The following is a 21,372-nucleotide window of genomic DNA, read 5'->3' as shown; positions in this document are numbered from 1 at the left end:
TTCAGAACAATTTAAAATGTCTATGCTTTTCAACCTCCATCCATCCTCACCACGCTCAAATCCAACACCTTGAATTTCGCCTCGAATTCTAATTAGTTCTTTCCCAGGGACTCAAACTGTGGTTTTCTTCGTCTTTCCCACCCCACCTCCCCACCCCACCATCTTCCCGCCTGGCAATATACATTCATTTAAACCATACTTTATGTCACAACTATTAATTCTTGATTTACACGTTCTTGTTCAACTTACACGCCTCAAAACATTTAAGAAGTATTTAGATGAGCACTTGAAATGCCAAAGCTTATAGGGCTATGGGCCAAATGCTGGAAAATGGGATTAGAATAGATTGGTGTTTGATGGTTGGCATGGACACGATGGGCTGAAGGGCCTGTTTCAGTGCTGTATAATTCTATGGCTCTTAAAAATCTTCTGTGCTTTGGGTTTTGACCTGGATTTCTCCTTTATTTTGAGTTGCTGTTTTGTCATATTTATGGGCCATTCTAAGTGCCTACCATACAAGATCAGCAGTTAAGCAATCCTTGCTTCAATGTTAGTTCAGCATGCAGCCAAAATAGCCCAGTAAAACTCAGTCAAAACATGGAATGCCAGTTGAATCATCCTAATGTAACAGAACCACCATAAACAAAATACAAGGGTGATATAGAGATGAAGCCCTCAGAGGTGTCTATCAATATGAATGACCAAGATGGACTTCTATAAGCATCAGTCATAGAAACATTTATGGCATACCTGACTTCATCCTCACCAACCTGCCTGCTGCAGATGCATCTGTCCATGACAGTGTCAGTAGGAGAAACCAACGCACAGTCCTTGTGGAGATGAAGTCTCATCTTCACACTGAGAATACCCTCCATCGTGTTGTGTGGCACGATCACCATGCTAAATGGGATAGATTTACAACAGATCTAGCAACTCAAGACTGGGCATCCATGAAGCACTGTGGACCATCAACAGCAGCAGAATTGTACTCAATCACAAACTGTAATCTCATGGGCCAGCATATCCCCCACTCTACCATTACCATCAAGCCAGGGGATCAACCCTGGTTCAATGAAGAGTCCAACAGGCATGCCAGGAGCAGCACCAGGCATTACTAAAAATGAGGTGTCAACCTGGTGAAATTACAAGATACGACTACTTATATGCCAAACAGTATAAGCAGCAAGTGAGAGTCAGAACTAAGCAATTCCACAACCAACGGATCAGATCTAAGCTCTGCAGTCCTGCCATGTCCTGCTGTGCGTGGTGGTGGACAATTAAACAACTCACTGGAGGAGGAGGCTGCACAAATATCGTCATCCTCAATGGTGAAGGAGCCCAGAACATCAACGCAAAAGATAAAGCTGAAGCATTCGCTACAATCCTCTGCCAGAAATGCCAGTGGATGATCCATCTCCGCCTCCTTCAAAGGTCTCCAGCATCACAGATGCCAGTCTTCAGCCAATTCAATTCATTCCAATGTGATATCAAGAAATGGCTGAGGGCACTGGATACTGCAAAGACTATGAGCCCTGACAATAATCCAGCAATAGTACAGAGGACTTGGGCTCCAGAACTTGCCGCACCCCGAGCCAAGCTGTTCCAGTACAGCTACAACACTGGCAACCACCCAGCAATGTAGAAAACTGCCCAGGTATGTCCTGTACACAAAAATCAGGACAAATCCAACCCAGTCTACTCTCGATCATCAGTAAAGTGATGGAAGGGGTAATCAATGGTCCTATCAAGTGGTACTTGCTTAGCAGTAACCTGCTCACTGATGCTCAGTTTGGGTTCCACCAGGGCCACTCAGCTCCTGACCTCTATACAGCCTTGATTCAAACATGGACAAAAGAGCAGAACTTCAGAGGTGAGGTGAGAGTGACTGTCCTTGACATCAAGGCCGCATTTGACTGAGTGTGGCATCAAGGAACCTGAGCAAAACTGGAGTCAATGGGAATCAGAGGGAAAACTCTCCACTGGTCGGAGTCATACCTAGCAAAAAGAAGATGACTGTGGTTGTTGGAGGTCAGTCATCTCAGCTCCAGGATATCACTGCAGGAGTTCCTCAGGGTAGTGTCGTAGGCCCAACCATCTTTAACTGCTTCATCAATGACCTTCCATCATAAGGTCAGAAGTGGAGATGTTTGCTGATGATTGCACAATGTTCAGCACCATTCACAACTCCTCAGATACTGAGCAGTCCATGTCCAAATGCAGCAAGACCAGGACAATATCCAGGCTTGGGCTGACAAGTGGCAAGTAACATTCACGGAACACAAGTGCCGGCAATGGACGTGTGCAGCTCCAACAATACTCAAGAAAGCTGACACCATCCAGGCAAAGCATCCTGCTTGACTGGCACCTTACCCACAAACATTCACTCTCTGTTCCACTGGGAAGCCATCGACATATTGGGCAGGCTCCCCCTCAACCTTCTCGTCAAGGTGGGGGAGTCGGGCGATGCGGGGGGGGGGGGGGGGGGGGGGCTGTGGGCAGGAACTCTGGTGCCCTGTTAAATCCAGCCCAATACCTTTATTTTATCAAGCCATAAATTGAATATGTTTTTCTAATCACTCTCTCAATATGTCCTTCCACCTTCACAGCACAACGCCCATGCACCCCAAGGTGTCTCTGTTCCTGCGTACTCTTTGGAACTGTGCCACTGAGTCATGTTGTTTCTCTCTATCCCTTCTGCCAAAACACATCACCTCACACATCCTTCCTTCCTTCCTCTTTCAGCTTTTCCCATGTTATATGGGGTCACCACATTGCTGATTGATCACCCTCACAACAATCAGTATTTTTGGATTTGGCGGGTGGTTTTACAGCAGGATGCCTTTCCTGCCACTAACCCCTCCCATTTATCCAGGCTGGGAACTGTCTACGATATGCGCTGGCTTGCCTGCTGGGTTCTTTTGTGGCCAACAAGTCTGGGAGTTAGACTCAAACCCAAAGCTTCTGGCTCAGAAGCAGGGTACAACTGACTAAGCCACAAGGCGTCCTGCATCACCTCACACTTCTCCGTATTAAATTCCATCTGCCACTTCTCTGCCCATTCTGTTAGCTAATTTATATCCTGTTGCAGTCAATTAGTATCATCGTCACTGTTTGCCATTCCTGCAAGTTTGGTATCATCAGCAAATTTTAAAAGTTTACTTTGTATTCCAATATCCAAGTCATTTACCAAAAAAAAGTAGTGGCCCTACACTTGAACCAGGGAACACCGCCTTCGACCATCCTCCAGTCTGAAAAGAACCATTTACCACAACTCGCTGTTTTTTGTCCTTAAATCAATTTTTTTTAAACCAAATTTGACACTCGTCCTCCTATTTCACGAGTCTCAATTTCATTAGCAAGGCTTTGCTGTCCTACTTTGTCAAATGCTTTCTTAAAGTCCACATAGACAACATCCACTGCATTCCATTCATTGACCTTTTTTGTTACTTCATTAAAAAATTCAATAAATTTAGTCAAGCATGGTCTGCCTTTCACAAAGCCATGCTAGTTCTCATTATTAACTCAATGCTTTCTCTGATTATTGTTTCTAAAACCTTATCCACCACTGATCTTAAATTAATTGATCTGTAGTTGCTAGGACTATCCTACACTCCTCCTTGAATAAGCGCATCACATCCGCACTCTCCAATCCTCTGGCAACATCCCCCCCCCCACCCCCCCCCACCACCCCCACCCCACCACTCCCCCAACTGTATCTAGCGAAGATTGTATTGCATGGGAAAGGAGGAGGAAAGTTATTCAAGATTATAGCTACATCATAGTGGTATAATGGATAACAGCACCAAAGAAGTGAATGCCGCACAAGAACTGTCTTATCTCAGGGGTTCTGAAACTGGGTCCATGGTAGAGACTTTCTAGGGGTGTCTTGAAGCTATTATGTATATAATATTATTGGAAAATATTTTAATTTTAAAATAGAGGTTTAGTCTGCGGGTGTGTCTTAATTGGATTAAAACCAGCTAGTCTGGGTGCTTTGATGTGTACTAGCTTTGAGATGTAAACAGAGAAGTAGAGGTACATTTGCATTTTGTTGATTAGAGCATTCAAGAAGTGGGGTGAAATCTGGCACCTAGCTAGCAGAGACCAAGCAATGTTTATATTACTAATAAAATTGGTACTATGAAAGGGGTTTCATCGTTTGAATTTACATTCAATGAAATATGCTGCATATAACCGATAGCAGTTTAGGTGTGTGCAGGGCAGAGGCAACGTAAGATCAAAGCAGCTGTAAGCCTCCAACTGTCTCCACAGGAATCAAGTGAAAAGAACCTAATTTTGAATTTGTAAGGTGAAAATGCTTTGCCTGATGTCCAGTTAAGTCTGTGAGTGCTGTTTCCTTAGTGGAGATTAGTTTGGGAATTTGTTAAAAGTTATGATAGTAATAATTTGTAGCCATGTGTATATATTTAACATGTGTACAATAATAAATGTCTCGTGTATTTTGATATAAAACCTCTCGAGAACTGGTGGTCTGATTCCTAAATTTAGAGTTGCCTCTCAAACATACCACTTAAAAATATATGACAGTTTTTAAAGTTTCCCTCTGGGATTTATAAATAAGTCCGTTTTACCAACTGCTGGGTCATAACAGGGGTCCACAAACTAAATCATCTCTCTCATAATTTTACATGATGCATATTGAACTTCAAGATTTTGCTAAAATTTGCTTCAATTATAAATTAAGTGTTATGAACACTAATAACATTCTCATCTCAACCAATTCCGATAAGCACCGCTTCTCTGGGTGCTGATTGGTTGGAAAGCTGTGGCCAAGAACAGAGCTTCACTGTTTACCACTAATGGAAACAACTCTGGGGTGCTTCTATCTATAGTTTTTAATTACTGTAATATAGAGATCCACAACTATTTATAAATCATGAATATATGATTTTTAAAAACTACATAAACCAATCCCACCCTTTCTCTAATTGATGAGACCAATTGTTGGATAGCATACACTGGATAAATTAGCAGTCAATCATTTATGAGCATCCCAGTCAAACATCACACCAAGGACAGACAGATTTGGCAGTGAGAAGCAGGCATATCCATCTCCCTGATATGTGTAAGTAAAAAGCTGTTTTCTTAATAGCATTATTAAAACACTCCTTACATGTAGCACTTTCATATTTTGAGTATTATATAGCAATTAAGATGGGGAAGTCAGTGTTTACTAATTCATTTGAAAATATCCAACCAAAAAAGTTTGAGAACCATTGTCTTACTTAAAAGGTTAAACACTAGAGGGAGCCCACAGTTAGAAGGAACTATGCAAAATCCAAAAGACTCCTGAAGAATCATCAACAATAACCCAAAATATACACTGCTACTCTAATACATCTCAAAGAGGACATGGGTGAACGTGCTAGAACAGATGCCTGACCTCTAGAGTCAAATTACAATATAGTGACTTGGCAAATCCCTGCTGCCAACACTTCTACCATGGTAAGAAATAGAATATTAATGGCTTATAACACAACAGTAGAGAAATTATATGTTGATTATTTCTTACTGAAGTGCAGCAACCGTTATTGTACGCACACACAAATGCACGTTCACTGAGAAATAAATTTAATGGTCAAAATGGCATTTTCATTCTTCCCCCTCACATACAAGGGATAATTCTCCAAGGTTCTGGTCTCTTTCAGAAGTGCATCCTCTCCAAATTGCCCCCAAGATCTAATCTTAAGAATGGGGCTATCCTTCAACAGCCTCCAACAAAATATCCTCATTGTGTAACTTTGTGATAAATGCTTTAAACACACAATATAGGATCCATGTCAAGCTTAGTGTTTTTTTCACTGTTTGTTTAACTTCCTGGCCTGTCCCCCATGATTTCTGAGGAAGCTATTAGTCTATCTTTGTATCAGAACATTCTTCAAAAAGTTAATTCCTCAGCCAGATCTTGATATAGAAACTGGACAGTTTCGGTTCAAGGTCTGAATACCACAGCACAAAATCATACTTCAACTTTTCAGTCATTTAAATCGTATAACAAGTGGTTTCATGTAGGACCACCTATGAAATGAAGCGACGTCTAAAATACTACACATTTGCTGGAAACAGCCAAGCTCAGTTTTACTAGTTTGCACAAACCTGACACAATATGACAGCTGTGGGTACAAATCAGCTAGGACTATTCAAATCAGCAAAATTCAGTAAAATGCAATTGACTCGAGTTCATAGAAGACAAAGTTGTGCAAGTCTTTAGATATAAATGCACAATGACCTCTGCCACAAAAATCATGATGATGCAGAGAGTAATTGAGCTCTTGAGAAACTGCCCAGGTAAATTAATGTCAATCACAAATAACAAGATGCATTCCTATGGAAAATAAAGATCCACCTAATCTAATGGATTTTCTTTCAAATATTTTAACATGACCCCTTGGATCCCAAACTAGGCCAACAGGATTGTGGGCAATATATCCACAGGCCTTAAATACTGTTCTGAAATCAACAACATTTCATTGGGTAATAGACATGGTGTGATTTCCCCAGGCAGTATGACTGAGTCTAAGCAATCACTGACTAAGGGACTCATGGATGCCAACATACACCTCACACTGCTTTCTACAACGTCCCAATGTCCTGCCCCCCAAAACAGTGCAATATCAGCTCCATCTTGTATCTGTGTGTCTTATTTAAGTTACTACTCTCAAATAGGCAGATGTTGGGCCACTTAATTTATAAATCAACTTCAATCTCTAAAATCATTATGGTGAATTAAAATGGACTGATCTGGATTAATGAAAACATCTTGAGGTAGGCGCTATAAAAGAGCTAAACACAGACTCTTTCAGAGTCTAAAATAATCAATATCTGCATATTCTCTACAGCAGTATTCATATCATTGTCTTGAAGAGTTATTGTGCAAGAAATATCGTGCAAGAAATAAATCCCTCCAACCAAGTGCTTGCTCCAGTACCAAAACCACTCTGATCAAAGCCACAATGAATCTATGTGACTGTGACAAAGGTAAACATTCCTTCCTTGTCCTTCTTGATCTGTCTGCAGCCTTTGACACAATTGGCCACACCACCGTAATTCAGCCGGGTGTGACTGCACTCACCTAGTTCCATTCTTACCTATCTAATCATAGCCAGAAAATCACTTACAATAGCTTCTCTCCTCGCTCCAGCATCGTTACCTCTGGTGTCCCCCAAAGGATCATCCTTGGCACCCTCCTGTTTCTCATCTACATGCTGCCCCTCAGTGACATCATCCAAAAACACATCAATTTCCACATATACGCTATTGATACTCAGCTCTACCACAGCATCACCTCTCTTGATTCTTCCACTGTCTATAAATTATCAGGTTATGTCCTCAGCCCAATCATCTTCAGCTGCTTCATCAATGACCTTCCTTCCATCATGAGGTCAGGAGTGGGGATGTTCAATGATGATTGCACAATGTTCAGCACCATTCGCGACTCCTCAGATACTGAAGCAGTCCATGCCCAAATGCAGCAAGAACTGGACAATATCCAGGCTTGGGTTGACAAATGGCAAGTAACATTCGTGACACACAAGTGCCAGGCAATGACCATCTCCAACAAGAGAGGATCCAACCATCATCCCTTGATGTTCAATGGCATTATCATCACTGAATCCCCCAGTATCAACATCCTGGGGATTACCATTGACTGGAAACTGAACTGGGCTAGCCACATAAATACTGTGGCTACAAGACCAGGTCAGAGACTAGGAATTGTGCAACAAGTAACTCACCTCCTGATTCCCCAAAGCCTGTCCACCATCAAAAGGCACAAGTCAGAAGTGTGATGGAATACTCCCCACTTACCTGGATGAGTGCAGCTCCCACAACACTTAAGAAGCTTGACACCATCCAAGACAAAGCAGCCCACTTGATTGGCACCACATCCACAAATATTCACTCCCTCCACCACCGTAGCAACAGTGTGTACCGTCTACAAGATGCACTGCAGAAATTCTGCAGGCTCCCTCAACAGCACCATTCGAATCCACAACCACTACAATCTAGAAGGACAAGGGCAGCAGATAGATGGGAACACCACCAACTGGAAGTCCCTCTCTAAGTCACTTGCCATCCTGACTTGGAAATGTATCACTGTTCCTTCACTGTCGCCAGGTCAAAATCCTGGAACTCCCTCATAACAGCTACTGTGGGTGGTACACCACATTGACTGCAATGGTTCAAGAAGGCAGCTCACTATTGCCTTCTCAAGGGCAACTAGGGATGGGCAAAAATACTGGCCCAGCCAGCGAAGCACACAACCTGTGAATGAATTTTAAAGACAGCTTCCCCCAATTAACTATTGGGTAGAGCAAAACTATTGTGTTTGGTCCTTGCAAGGAAGTCTGCTCCAGCTACCAATTTCACCTCTATCCCTGGCAGCTGTCTGAGACTAACTGTTTGCAGTCTTTGGGCCATATTTGGCCTCGAGGTGAATATCCGAGCATATAAGCCTGCTATGAAAAAGGCTGCTTATTGCCACATCTGTGACATTGCTCGGCTGCCTCTATATAGGTTCATCAGATGCTAGAACCCTCACCCATGACTTTATCATCTCTAGATTTGACTATTCAAATACATGCCAAGTCAGACTCCAAGTTTTATTCTTTTTAAATGCCAGGTCATCCAAAAAACTCTGTTGACTGTGTCCTAATATGCATCATGTCCCATTCACACATCATCCCTAAACACACTGACCTACATTGGCTCCCAGTTAAACAATGCCTCAATTTCAAAATTCTCATGCTCATCTCCAAATCTTCCATGGCCTTGCTCATCCCTATCTCTAATCTCCTCCAGCCTCACAACCCTCTTAGATATCTCCACTCCTCTAAATGTGACTGCTGAAGCGTCCTAATTTGAATTGCTCCACCACAAGTGGCCATGCCTTCAACTCCCTAGGCCGCAGGCTTTGGAATTCCCTCAATGAACCCCTCCACCACTCTTTCCTCCTTTAAGACACTCCTTAAGACCAACATTTTAAGCATCTGCCTTAACATCTCCTTATGTGATTCGGTGTCAAATTTTATTCTACAATGTTCCTACGAAGTGCCTTTGGATATTTTATTGTGTTAAAGGTATAATATAAATACAAGTTGGTGCTGTTATTATGAACTGGTTTTTTATTGCTTCAGAATTTTCTGTCAAAGTAATGACTAGGTTAATGGCACTTTGTTATAAATGTATAAATGGTGCAGTAATTAAAGGTAAGGGGCAGATATGTGGTTAAATGCCAAAGTTGTGTGCTCTGCTGTTAGCTTCATGAAAATGGCATCCCACTTTAGCCTCCCTTTTTTTGGGAACTTGCTGTATTATTTGCCCATTAAATTCACCACAGAAAGTTAAGTCTTATCATTACACATTGCAAGTACTCTTTTAGTGACATGATAAATGTTAATGACTGCCAATCAACCTCAATTCTTACTTTTCCTTTCCCCCTTAACCCAATCTTTATCTCCCTCTCTTTATTTGTCTTTTCGTACCTGATTTGACATCAAATTATTGCTCCTTTAATTCAGCCTGATTCTCAGTCCTTCATATGGTTATATCCTGATCTTTAAGGAGATATCCAGTTGGTTCCCCTGTTCACTCAAGCAGCTTTGGCTGTTCCATTATCAGCTTGCACTTCCAGCAACTTTGTAGGTAAAAATCTTTTGAGCTGAAGGGTGCAGGGGCAAGTCTAACTAGTGGCTCTGCTACTGCAAAATCTGACCCATTGTAAGCAATTGCACCTGACAGCAGACGTGAAAGGAATTCCACAATAAAATAAAGCATCAGATTACAGATGACCGAATATGTGGAGCCACTCACAACAGAGAGCTTTCTGTAGTCGGCGGATCTTCATGGCTGTCCGGTAGGCAGAAAAACGCACATTGTTTAAATCACCTGTATTAAAAAAAAAGGAAAATGTTTGAAGATAAGTACAACTATTTCAACCAAAACACATTCTCAACTACCTCAACCAATTAATAGAAGTATGAATCATAGAATGGTTACAGCACAGTCAGAGGCCATTCAGCCCATTGAGTCCATACTAGCTGTTGCAAGAGTACTGTGGCTAGTTGTATTCCCCTTCCTTTCTCCATGGTATTGCAAATTTATTCCCTTCAGGTGCTTATCCAGTTTCTTTTTGAAAGCGGTGATTGATTCTGCCTCCACCAAACTCTCAGGCATTCCAGATCCAAACCACTCGCTGCTTTCATTCTTTTGCCAGTGACCTTAAATCTGTGCCTTCTGGTTCTGAAAATGAAAATTAACTAGTTCAATTCTTATCTTTTTTCTATATTATTTCATGGTATGTCAGTGTCACTGGCAAGGCCAGCATTTGTTGCTCATCCCTAACTCCCCTAAGGGGGTAGCGAGCCATGCAACATTCATCTTGCTGCTTAAATTCACATTTAAAAGTTCTTAGTTCTGAAATGAATCTTCTTTTGTAAAGATGTAAGATATAGTAGTAAATGTCATTATTTGCAAAGGTCTGTGGGTGAATGAAAGATAAGGGATAGAGAGAGTGACTCAGTAATCTCATTGTGGGATTTGAAGGAGGGGAAAAAGAAACAGGCACATGCCCTGGAGTAAAACTTTGATGCTTACTGCCCTATTTTTGGGTACTATGAATGGCCTTATAGATCCAAAATGGTATCTGTGACTCTTGTGCACAATTCTGGTGCAAGTCACAAAGGATGCCATTATGGAATTAGCCTGCGTCCAATGAACATCTGATGGAAGGATGCAGAGTAGGCATGAAATCACCAGCACTGTAATTTTGCAGCTCAGCACTCAAGTCTCTTAATGACACATGGCTGAACATATGTTCAGCAGCAGAATTAATGGCCCCTCTGCCAGTGTAATTTAAAGGAATTATCAACTACTTTCAGATTAGCTCCTGATGGGTTTATATTAGTTGTCGCTACGATATACAGGTGTTTGGTGCTTTCTAGAATCCTCTGAAGTTGCTAAATTTTATAGGGAGTGGTGTGGCTGGTACTGAAGGACTTCGTCCAGACTTCAAGGCTGCTGCAGAAACCAGTTATTCACAGACATTGGTGCAAGACTAGGCATTTGCAGAGAACCATGCAGGCCAATGCCCAGTGTCCTGGTAGCTGTCATGATACCGTCAGTCTGCAACTTTTTTGCTGTGTGAGCTGCATGTGAGCCATCACAACAAACCAAAGGGTAGCTACTGAAATAGAAGGGCTACCCTCTGATTACATGGCTCATGACTCTGGTATGCAACCCATGCACTTGTGAGCAGCATGCACATAGTAAAAGCCATGCTACCACATGAATTGTGATAGAGGAGGCCACTGCCCTGCAGTAACAACTTTTGCCTGGTCCACTCTGCGGAGCCCTTCAGTACTTGGCAGAGCAGATATCAAGACTCATGGTGATCTGCTGAATGCTGCACAACCTCACCGTAAGAGCACCAACTTTATGGTGTGCTTCTGAGGAGCAGAAGGACAAGAACAGGAGGGGAGGAAGCAACCTGGGCAGCCACTTTCTGATTGAACTGTCTGTAAACAACTCATCCAACTGCGATAGTGAATGCAACCTGTATTCTCCAAACACCAACTGTCCCACACTTCACCTTCCCTATATTAGTTGTGATCACAGCATTGGCTGGCCACAATGCAAAATATAAGAGCCAGCACAAAACAAACATTCCACATCAAATTTACAAATCAAAGCATGTCAGACTGCCAATCATCAACTAATCACCCTTGTACACTCCCTCATTCTTCTGTGTACCTTTGTCTATGTTAGTGCTCTGATGCAGTGCTACCCCAGTGGCTGCAGCATTGCTGGTGGAAGGCTGCTGTCTTTCAGGGAAGGAGACAGATGGGCTTGGAGGTCAGCCATGAGCGGCCCTAAGCCTAGAAGGCCTAGCTTCAGATTGCACCATCTTGGTAGCAGCTTGCTGGGTGATGGACAACAGCAAGGGCACTGGCGGATTAGCAGTGGTTGAAGGATGAAGGTTGGCATCCTGATAGGACAGTAGATCTGTGTTCCATGGAGCCCCCGTCACTCCTTTCGGGCAGCAACTCAACAATCCTAACATTCTAGCGTAGATTGCTGAACTGCTGTGACACTCTGCAAGCCCTTTCAAACACTAATATTCAGAGCCATAATGACAGTAGTCTGAACTTGGATAGCAGCAAGCTGAGCTTCCTCTGCAGCACTCAGACATTGGATGGCTTCTGCTTACACTGCAATGAAAGCCAAGACATTGGCCATCAGATGCCATGCAAGGTTGGGTCCACAAGTGCGCTAATGGGGATCCAAGCTCTGTGCAAAATTGTCACTGGACTCCTCAGTATTCTTTAAAATTGCGCACAGGTTTTCTGACAGATCTCGCAATGCAGCAAGCATTTCATTGTATACACCCAACAGCTTTCTTCTGCAGCTTGCACTCTTGAGTTTTCTGCAGCAGTACTCATGTGTGACCTCAGCCTCCAGGGAGCTGATGCCTGTGATACCATTTCTCCCTGCCCTGATTGTAGGCTATTTATGTCTGGTATCTCACCACATGAAAATCCTGCCACTAGGTTCACAGAATCTTTACAGTGCAGGACGTGGCCATTTGGCCCATTGAGTCTTCACTACCTCTTAAAGAGCATTTCACCTAGTCCCACTACCCTGCCTTATCCATGTAACCTTGCACATTCTCTCTTTTCAGATAGCAATCCAATTCGCTTTGAATGCCTCAATCAAACCTACCTCCACCACCCTCTCGGGAAGGTCGTTCCAGACTCCAACTACCCTCTTGGTAAAAAAAAATTTTCCTCACATCATTTTAATCCTTTAGCGAATTATTTTGAATCCGTGCTCTCTACTTCTTGATGGTCACTTGAGTGGGAACAGTTTCTCACTATTTACCCTGCCCATACCCATCAGGAACTTGAATACCTCTAGCAAGTCTCCTCTCAACCTTCTTTTTTCCAAGGAAAACAGTCCCAACCTCTCCGATCCATCCTCATTGCTACAGTTCATTTTCCCTGGAATCATTCTTCTGAATCTCCTCTGTACTCTCTCCAATGCCTTGTCGTGGAGGTATAATAATTTTCGTAATATTTTTCTGGCTTATTGTGAAGTAGGTTTATGGGTGTAAATATAGTTAGGTCTGTGGGTGTGCGATTTAATTACATTTGGAGTCAAGTAGACTGCAAGTTCAAATCATCAAAAGAAGCTAGGTGCTTGACATGCTGAGTAAACATGGATGCTGGCTTAGCATGTAAGGTGTGAAGGGAATCTGCATTTTTAAATAAGTGAAGGGATTTTAGTCTGTTTACAATTAGCCTGATAAGCAAGACTTATGCATTTTTTTTTCTGTATTTATGTATTTATTTTTCCAAAGGTTACTGACAACATGTAGTGTCAACATTAAAGTTTTTATATTATGAGGGAGGTACAGTTTTAAAGACGTATAAACAATAACACTTACATTTTAAAAAGAGAGAAATATATATAAAGGAGAATAAAAGGCTGTGTGTCAGGAGAGGACCATGTAAGATCTAATAGGAGTGTGAGAAAAACCTTAATGAAGCCTACAGCATTTGTGCATAAGTCTGCCATCTTACTAAACTGAAGCTGGAGAAAAGCCATTTGGAATTCCACTGTCCAGGTTATTGAGTTGACTTGCTGAGTGTGTTTTAACTCTAAAATCTATTGTGCACAGTTGCCTTAAAGGGAGTGTAACTGGGAGTCAGGTTAATTAGGAATTTTAGGAGTTATTAGAGTTATTAGAGAGGTAGTCTTATGTAAGTGCTTGAAATCTTTAATTTTGTTGATGAATAATTGAATTTAATTTTTAAAAATCTCTAAAGGTCTTGGTGGACTTATTCATCTGAATTCAGTACACACATCTTGTAATAAATACAAATTGTAAAACAATTTTGATAGCGTGATCAAGTTTCCCTCATGGATTTGATCCACCTGGCACACATCACCTGCCATGTCATAACAGCCTTCACATCCTTCCTCAAGTATGGCACCCAGAACTGGAAGGAGTACTCCAGATGCGGCCTAACGAACATCTTATACAAGTTCAACATGAATTCTTTATTCTTATACTCAATGCCCCATTTAATAAAGCCTAAGATACTATCTGCTTTATTAACTGCTCTCTCAACATACCCTGCCATCTTCAATTACTTTTGTACATATGCACCTAGGACCCTCTGTTCCTAGACTCCTTTAGAGTTTCTCTCTTTAGTTTATACTGTCCATATTCCTCCTGCCAAATGAATCACCTCACACTTCTTTGCATTGAAGTTCATCTGCCACTTTTCTGCCCGATCCACAACATGTCAATGTCCTTTTGAAGTTCAAGAATATCTCATCACAGTTGACAACATTTCTAATTTTCATGTCATCTACAAATTTTGAGTTTGTGCCCTGAACACGACAGTGTAAGTCATTACTATATATCAGGAAGAGCAAGGGTCCCAACACTGACCCCCTGGGGAACTCCACTACAAACTTTCCTCTAATCTGAAATACAACATTTATCACTACTCTCTCTTTCCTGTCACTCAGCCAATTTCTTATCCAAGTGCCTACTCTCCCCTTTATTCCATGAGCTAGAATTTTGCTCAAGTCTGTTGTGTGGCACTGTATTAAATGCCTTTTGAAAATCCATAAAAACCACATCAATAGTGTTTCCCTTATCAACCTTTTCTGTTACTTCCTCAAAAAACTCCAGCAAGTTAGTTAAATATGATTTTCCCTTAATGAATCCATGCTGGCTTTCCTTAATTATCCTGCACTTGTCTAAGTGACTATTGATTTTGTCCTGAACTATAGTTTCCAGAACCTTCCCTACCACTGAAGTCAGACTGGCTGGTTTGTAGTTGCCAGCTTTATCCTTGCACACCTTTTTGAACAAGGGTGTAAAATTCTCAAGTCCTCTGGCACAACCCGTGATTAAGGAAGACTAGAAGATTATCACTAGTGCCTCTGCAATTTCAATTCTCACTTCCCACAGTACCATTGAATTCATCTCATCCGGTCCTGGTACTGTTATGATCCCAGCTCATGTTAATACTGGACAAGTCAAAACCCCAGGGTGGAATCTGGCTTGATAGATCCTAACTTTCATTTGTTGTATAGATACATGGAGAGGGACTACTGAACAGAGTCACAGGAGTCAGCTGATGAACTTTTAATGAAATAATAAAGCACTTATTAAACAAGAAAAGATGAACTATATTACAATACTCCTTCACCCACAACTACACTCTTACAGATATATACAGATTCGTAAAGATATCAAAAGCTTTAAAAGCTATCTTATACTCGCATGTTTCCAGTAAGTACACAGTACTTGTAAACCAATAGGTGACCTGTAGTCAGACACACCATGCTCTGAAAGCAAGTGAGAGATGCCACACCGAACATATGCTATTGATCTCTCTTCAACTCCCCCCTGAGGCTTGTCACACCATGAGCCAACCAGTCTCACTGAACTCCATCTTTCACACGAGGGTTTCCAATCTCCACTCTCAAAGTACCTGCTTTGGAATCTTCTCCCAAACGACCCTTCCTCTTGGACGCCTTCCACAAGAGTCCAATTCCAGGGTTTCTAACTCTCCTTCCATTGTTCCTCTCCCCTGAATCACCACGTGCATTCAAACTTTCTTCCACACACCCTCTCTCAGACACTCAACCGTGCCAACAGAATACCACTTGCCAATAACCTTTGGCTGTCTCCTTGAATCTTCTGGCTTCTTGCAAGCCTATTTTGCTTTAAGTCCACATCTTGCAACTTCCTCTCCCTGAACTTTAAGCTTGGCACCTTCCTCTCTGCTCCTTTTGCTTCCACTGATCAGGTTCCTGTTCAGATTCCTGTTCTACTCCCTTGAATTCACAGTCTTCCTGGGACCTTTCTTCTGTTCCTTTACCTGGTTTTGGGAACATTTCTTTTCATTCTTTGGAACCTGCTTCCTGCAGTGCCCTCTCCTGTGTCCAGCTTCTTCTGACACCTGCTTCCAACTGAACAAACAAAACTGCTGCTGTTTCTTTCTGTAGGTCTCATGTTGCTAGACAACAGCACAGTCTTTTGGACTTTGTTTTAACTTGCCTAAACCACTACCCCCACCTTGATAACACAGCTCTCCACTTCAAGGGTCATAAAACTTATTAGAAATGCAGGTATACAAACAGAGCTTAGTTTTGCTGTCTCCACTCTAAAATGAAACAAAATTCAAGATCCCCCCCTTTTCTTAACACACAAATACAGAAACACAAATTAAACTTAAAGGTAAAACTTATCCCTATCGCCTACAAATACAAATGTAACTTACTTAAACTATCTCTTGTTCCTAACAGTATCTTATCTATTTCAAGTAAAGGCAGCCTTTCTAACACCTCCTTCTTCTCAACTGTAAATTCTTCTAGTGTACCAGTTACCACCTTGGCCTGGGTAGCATCTTCTTCCTTTTAAAGACAGAAGCAAAGTACTCATTTAATACCTCTGCTACTTCTCCTGCCTCCATGTGCAAGTCCCTTTTTTATCCCTAATTGGCCCTACTCTTTTTCTTACCACCCTTTTCTTATTTTTATGCTCATAGGAGACCTTGGGATTCCCTTTTATGTTCACTGCCAGTCTCTTTTCATGCTCTCTGTTTATCTTATTAGTTTTATTCACTTCCCCTCTGGTCCTTCTATATTCAGCCTGATTCTCCACTGTATTCTCTACCTGATATCTGTCGTATGAACCTTCTTCCTTTTCATCCTCGCCTCTATCTGTCTCGTCCTCTGGGCACTCTGGATTTATTTATCCTACCTTTCCTCTTCAAGGAAAAATACCTTGACATTGCCTGCACTACGTTTGTTTTTAAGTTTTTTTTAAAATTCATTCATGGGATGTGGGCTTCGCTGGCATTTATTGCCCATCCCTAGTTGCCCTTGAGAAGGTGGTGGTGAGCTGACTTTTTGAACCACTGCCATCCATGTAATAGAGGTACACCCACAGTGCTTTTAGGAAGGTAGTTTCAGGATTTTGACCCTGCGCCAGTGAAGGAACAGCGATATATTTCCAAGTCAGGTTGGTGAGTAACTTGCAGGGAAACTTCCAGGTGGTGGTGTTCCCATCTATCTGGTGCCATCGTCCTTCTAGATGGTGATGGTTGTGGGTTGGGAGGTGCTGTCTAAGGAGCCTTGATGAATTCCAGCAGTGCATCTTGTAGATGGTACATACCACTACTACTGTGCATTGGTGATGGAGGGAGTTAATGTTTGTAGATGTGGTGCCAATCAAGCAAGTTGCTTTGTCCTGGATGGAGTCAAGTTTCTCGAGTGTTGTGGGAGCTGCACTCATCCAGTCAAGTGGGGAGTATTCCATCACACTCCTGACTTGTGCCTTGTAGATACTGGACAGGCTTTGGGGAGTCAGGAGATGGCCTATTGTTCAGCCACCGTCTTTTCTGCCAACATTTAATTCCAACTCACTTGATACAAATGCATTTTCATCCCAATGAAGTTGGCTTTCCACCAATTAATTATCCTTGCTCAGGACTGTTCCTTGTCCTTTGCCATAGCCAACCTTAACCTTATAATACAATGGTCACTGTCATCTAAATGCTCTGCCATTGATATTTGATCCGCTTCGACCAACTCATTCCCAGAACCAGGTCCAGCAGTGCCTGACCTCTCATTGGACCAGAAACATACTGCTGTGAAAATGATCTTGAACACATTCCAAGAACTCTCACCCCTCTTGTCCCTTTGCACTATTCCTATCCCAGTCTGTATTTGGATATTTGAAGTCCCCCCGTTATAATTCAGCACCTAACCTCATTACAACCTTGGTTCAAACACGGACAAAAGAACTGAACTCCAGAGGTGAGGTGAGAGTAACAGTCCTTGACATCAAGGCAACATTGGATTCAGGGGAGGTGCCAGAGAACTGGAGAATTGCAAACATTACGCCCTTGTTCAAAAAAAGGTTGTAAAGATCTGCCCTGCAATTACCAAGCAGTCAGTTTAACTTTGGTGGTGGGGAAACTTCTAGAAACAATTATTCAGGATAGAATTAATAGTCACGTGGAAAAATGTGGATTGATTTGGAAGAGTCAGCATGGATTTGTTAAAGGAAAGTCATGTCTCACTAACTTGGAGTTTTTTTTGAAGAGATTGATGAGGGCAAGGCCGTTGATGTGGTGTATATGGACTTCCAAGTGGCATTTGATACAATGCCACACAACAAGCTTGTGAGTAAAGTTATAGGTCATGGAATAAAAGAGACAGTGGCAACTTGGATACAAAATTGGCTGAGGGATAGGAAACAGAGTAATGGTTAATGGATATTTTTCAGGCTGGAAGAAGGTTTGTAGTGGAGATCCTCAGGGGTAGGTATTGGGACCCTTGCTTTTCCTGATATATATAAATGATCTAGATCTTGGTGTGCAGGAGACAATTTCAAAGTTTGCGGGCGACACAAAACTTGGGAGAATTGTAAACTGTGAGGACGACAGTGTAGAACTTCAAAAGGACATTGACACATTGGTGGAGTGGACAGATAGGTGGCAGATGAAGTTCAATGCAGAGAAGTGTGAGGTGATACACTTTGGTACAAAGAACATGGAGAGACAGTAGAAAATGAAGGATACTGTTCTAAAGGGTGTGCAGGAGCAGAGAGACCTGGGTGTATATGTACATGTCGTTAAAGGTGGCAGGACAAGTAGAGAGAGCTGTTTTTAAAGCATACACTATTCTAGGCTTCATTTATAAGGGCTTAGAGTACAAGAGCAGGGAAGTTATGATGAACTTATATACGACACTGGTTAGACCTCAGCTGGAGTAATGTGTTCTGGGCATCACTCTATAGGAAGGGTGTGAATGCATTGGAGAGGGTGTAGAAGAGGTTTACGAGAATGGTTCCAGGGATGAGACATTTCAGTTATAAGGAAAGTCTGGAGGAGTTGGGACTGTTTTCCTTGGAGAGGAGAAGGCTAAGAGGAGACTTCATAGAAGCTTCCAAAATCATGAGGGGTATGGACAGAGTAGATAGTGAGAAACTGTTCCCGCTCGTAAATGGATTGAGAACCAGAGGGCACAGTTTTGAAATGTTTTGCAAAGAAGCAAATGCGAGGTGAGAAAAAAACTTTTTCACAGAGTGAGTAATTAGGGTTTGGAATGCACTGCCTAGAAGTGTGGTGGAGGCAGGTTCAATTGCAGCATTCAATGATTATTAAAATAAAAAAACAACATGCAGGTTACAGGGAAAAGGCAGGAGATTAGCACTTAGTTGAAATGCTCAGAGAACCGGTCTAGACACAATGGCCTGAATGGCCTCCTTCTACTCCGCAACAATTCTGTGATTTGACCGAGAGCGACATCAAGGAGCCCTAGTAAAATTGGAGGCAATGGGAACCAGGGGGGATACCATCCACTGGTTGGAATTATACCTAACACAAAGGAAGATGGTTGTGATTGTTGGAGGGCAATCATATCAGTTCCAGGATATCATTGCAGAAGTTCCTCAGGGTAGTGTCCTTGGCCCAACCATCTTTGACTGCTTCATCAGTAACCTCCCTTCCATCATAAGATCAGAAGTGGGGATGTTCACTGATGAGTGCACAATGTTCAGCACCATTCACGACTCCTCAGATACGGAAGCAATCAGCAAGCCATTGTTTCCAGGACTCTCACTGACCTCATCTCCTCTGGAGATCTTCCTCCCACAGCTTCCAACCTGATACTCGCCCAACCTCGGATGGCCCGCTTCTACCTCCTACCCAAAATCCACAAACAGAACTGTCCCGGTAGACCGATCGTTCAGCCTGCTCCTGCATTTCTCGTTATCTCATTTCTCGTTATCTTGACTCCCTTCTCTCCCCCCCTTGTCCAGTCCCTTCCCACCTACATCCGTGATTCCTCTGACATCTTACATCACATCAACAATTTCCAGTTCCCTGGCCCCAATCGCTTCCTCTTCATCATGGACGTCCAATCCCTCTACACCACCATCCCCCACCAGGATGGTCTGAGGGCCCTTAGCTTCTTCCTCGAACAGAGGCCCGAACAATCCCCATCCGCCACTACTCTCCTCCGTCTGGCTGAACTTGTTCTCACACTGAACAATTTCTCCTTCAACTCCTCTCACTTCCTCCAAATAAAAGGTGTGGCTATGGGTACCCGCATGGGCCCCAGCTATGCCTGTCTCTTTATGGGGTATGTGGAACATTCCTTGTTCCAGTCCTACTCCGGCCTCCTTCCACAACTCTTTCTCCGGTACATCGATGATTACTTCGGTGCCGCTTCATGCTCTCGTCGGGACTTGGAAAAATTTATTAATTTTGCTTCCAATCTCCACCCCTCCATCATTTTCACATGGTCCATCTCTGACACTTCCCTTCCCTTCCTTAACCTCTCTATCTCAATCGCTGGTGATAGACTGTCCACCAATATCCATTACAAGCCTACCGACTCCCACAGCTACCTCGACTACAGCTCCTCACACCTCGCTTCCTGTAAGGACTCCATTCCATTCTCTTAGTTCCTTCGCCTCCGTCGCATCTGTTCTGATGATGCTACCTTCAAAAACAGTTCCTCTGACATGTCCTCCTTCTTCCTTAACTGAGGTTTTCCACCTACTGTCGTTGACAGGGCCCTCAACCGTGTCCGGCCCATCTCCCGCGCATCCGCCCTCACACCTTCTGTTCCCTCCCAGAAACATGATAGGGTCCCCCTTGTCCTCACTTATCACCCCACCAGCCTCCGCATTCAAAGGATCATCCTCCGCCATTTCCGCCAACTCCAGCATGATGCCACCACCAAACACATCTTCCCTTCACCCCCCCCCGGCGGCATTCGGTAGGGATCGTTCCCTCTGGGACACCCTGGTCCACTCCTCCATCACCCCCTACTCCTCAACCCCCACCTATGGCACCTCCCCATGCCCACGCAAAAGATGTAACATCTGCCCCCTCACTTCCTCTCTCCTCACCGTCCAAGGGCCCAAACACTCCTTTCAAGTGAAGCAACATTTCACTTGCATTTCCCCCAACTTAGTCTACTGCATTCGTTGCTCCCAATGCGGTCTCCTCTACATTGGAAAGACCAAACATAAACTGGGCGATCGCTTTGCAGAACACCTGCAGTCTGTCCGCAAGAATGACCCAAACCTCCCTGTCGCTTGCCATTTTAACACTCCACCCTGCTCTCTTGCCCACATGTCTGTCCTTGGCTTGCTGCATTGTTCCAGTGAAGCCCAACGCAAACTGGAGGAACAGCACCTCATCTTCCGACTAGGCACTTTACAGCCTTCCGGACTGAATATTGAATTCAACAACTTTAGATCTTGAACTCCCTCCTCCATTCCCACCCTCTTTCTGTTTCTTCCCCCTTCCT

At 43.0% G+C, this 21,372-nt stretch overlaps 1 protein-coding gene across 8 annotated transcripts in view; it reads right to left on the bottom strand.

The window, feature by feature from the left end:
- Positions 1–21,372, bottom strand: part of utrn (utrophin) — a 664,110-nt gene that overhangs the window by 125,676 nt on the left and 517,062 nt on the right. For all 8 annotated transcript variants that reach the window (XM_041182782.1, XM_041182783.1, XM_041182789.1 and 5 more), the window contains one exon: positions 9,832–9,906. In XM_041182782.1, the coding sequence (XP_041038716.1) occupies positions 9,832–9,906 (75 nt within the window). The remainder of the gene's footprint in view (positions 1–9,831; positions 9,907–21,372) is intronic.

Source organism: Carcharodon carcharias, chromosome 2, assembly GCF_017639515.1.
Source record: "Carcharodon carcharias isolate sCarCar2 chromosome 2, sCarCar2.pri, whole genome shotgun sequence".
Taxonomy (NCBI): domain Eukaryota; kingdom Metazoa; phylum Chordata; class Chondrichthyes; order Lamniformes; family Lamnidae; genus Carcharodon; species Carcharodon carcharias.
Note: the sequence above shows the minus strand (reverse complement) of the source record. Positions and strands in the feature narration are given on the sequence as shown.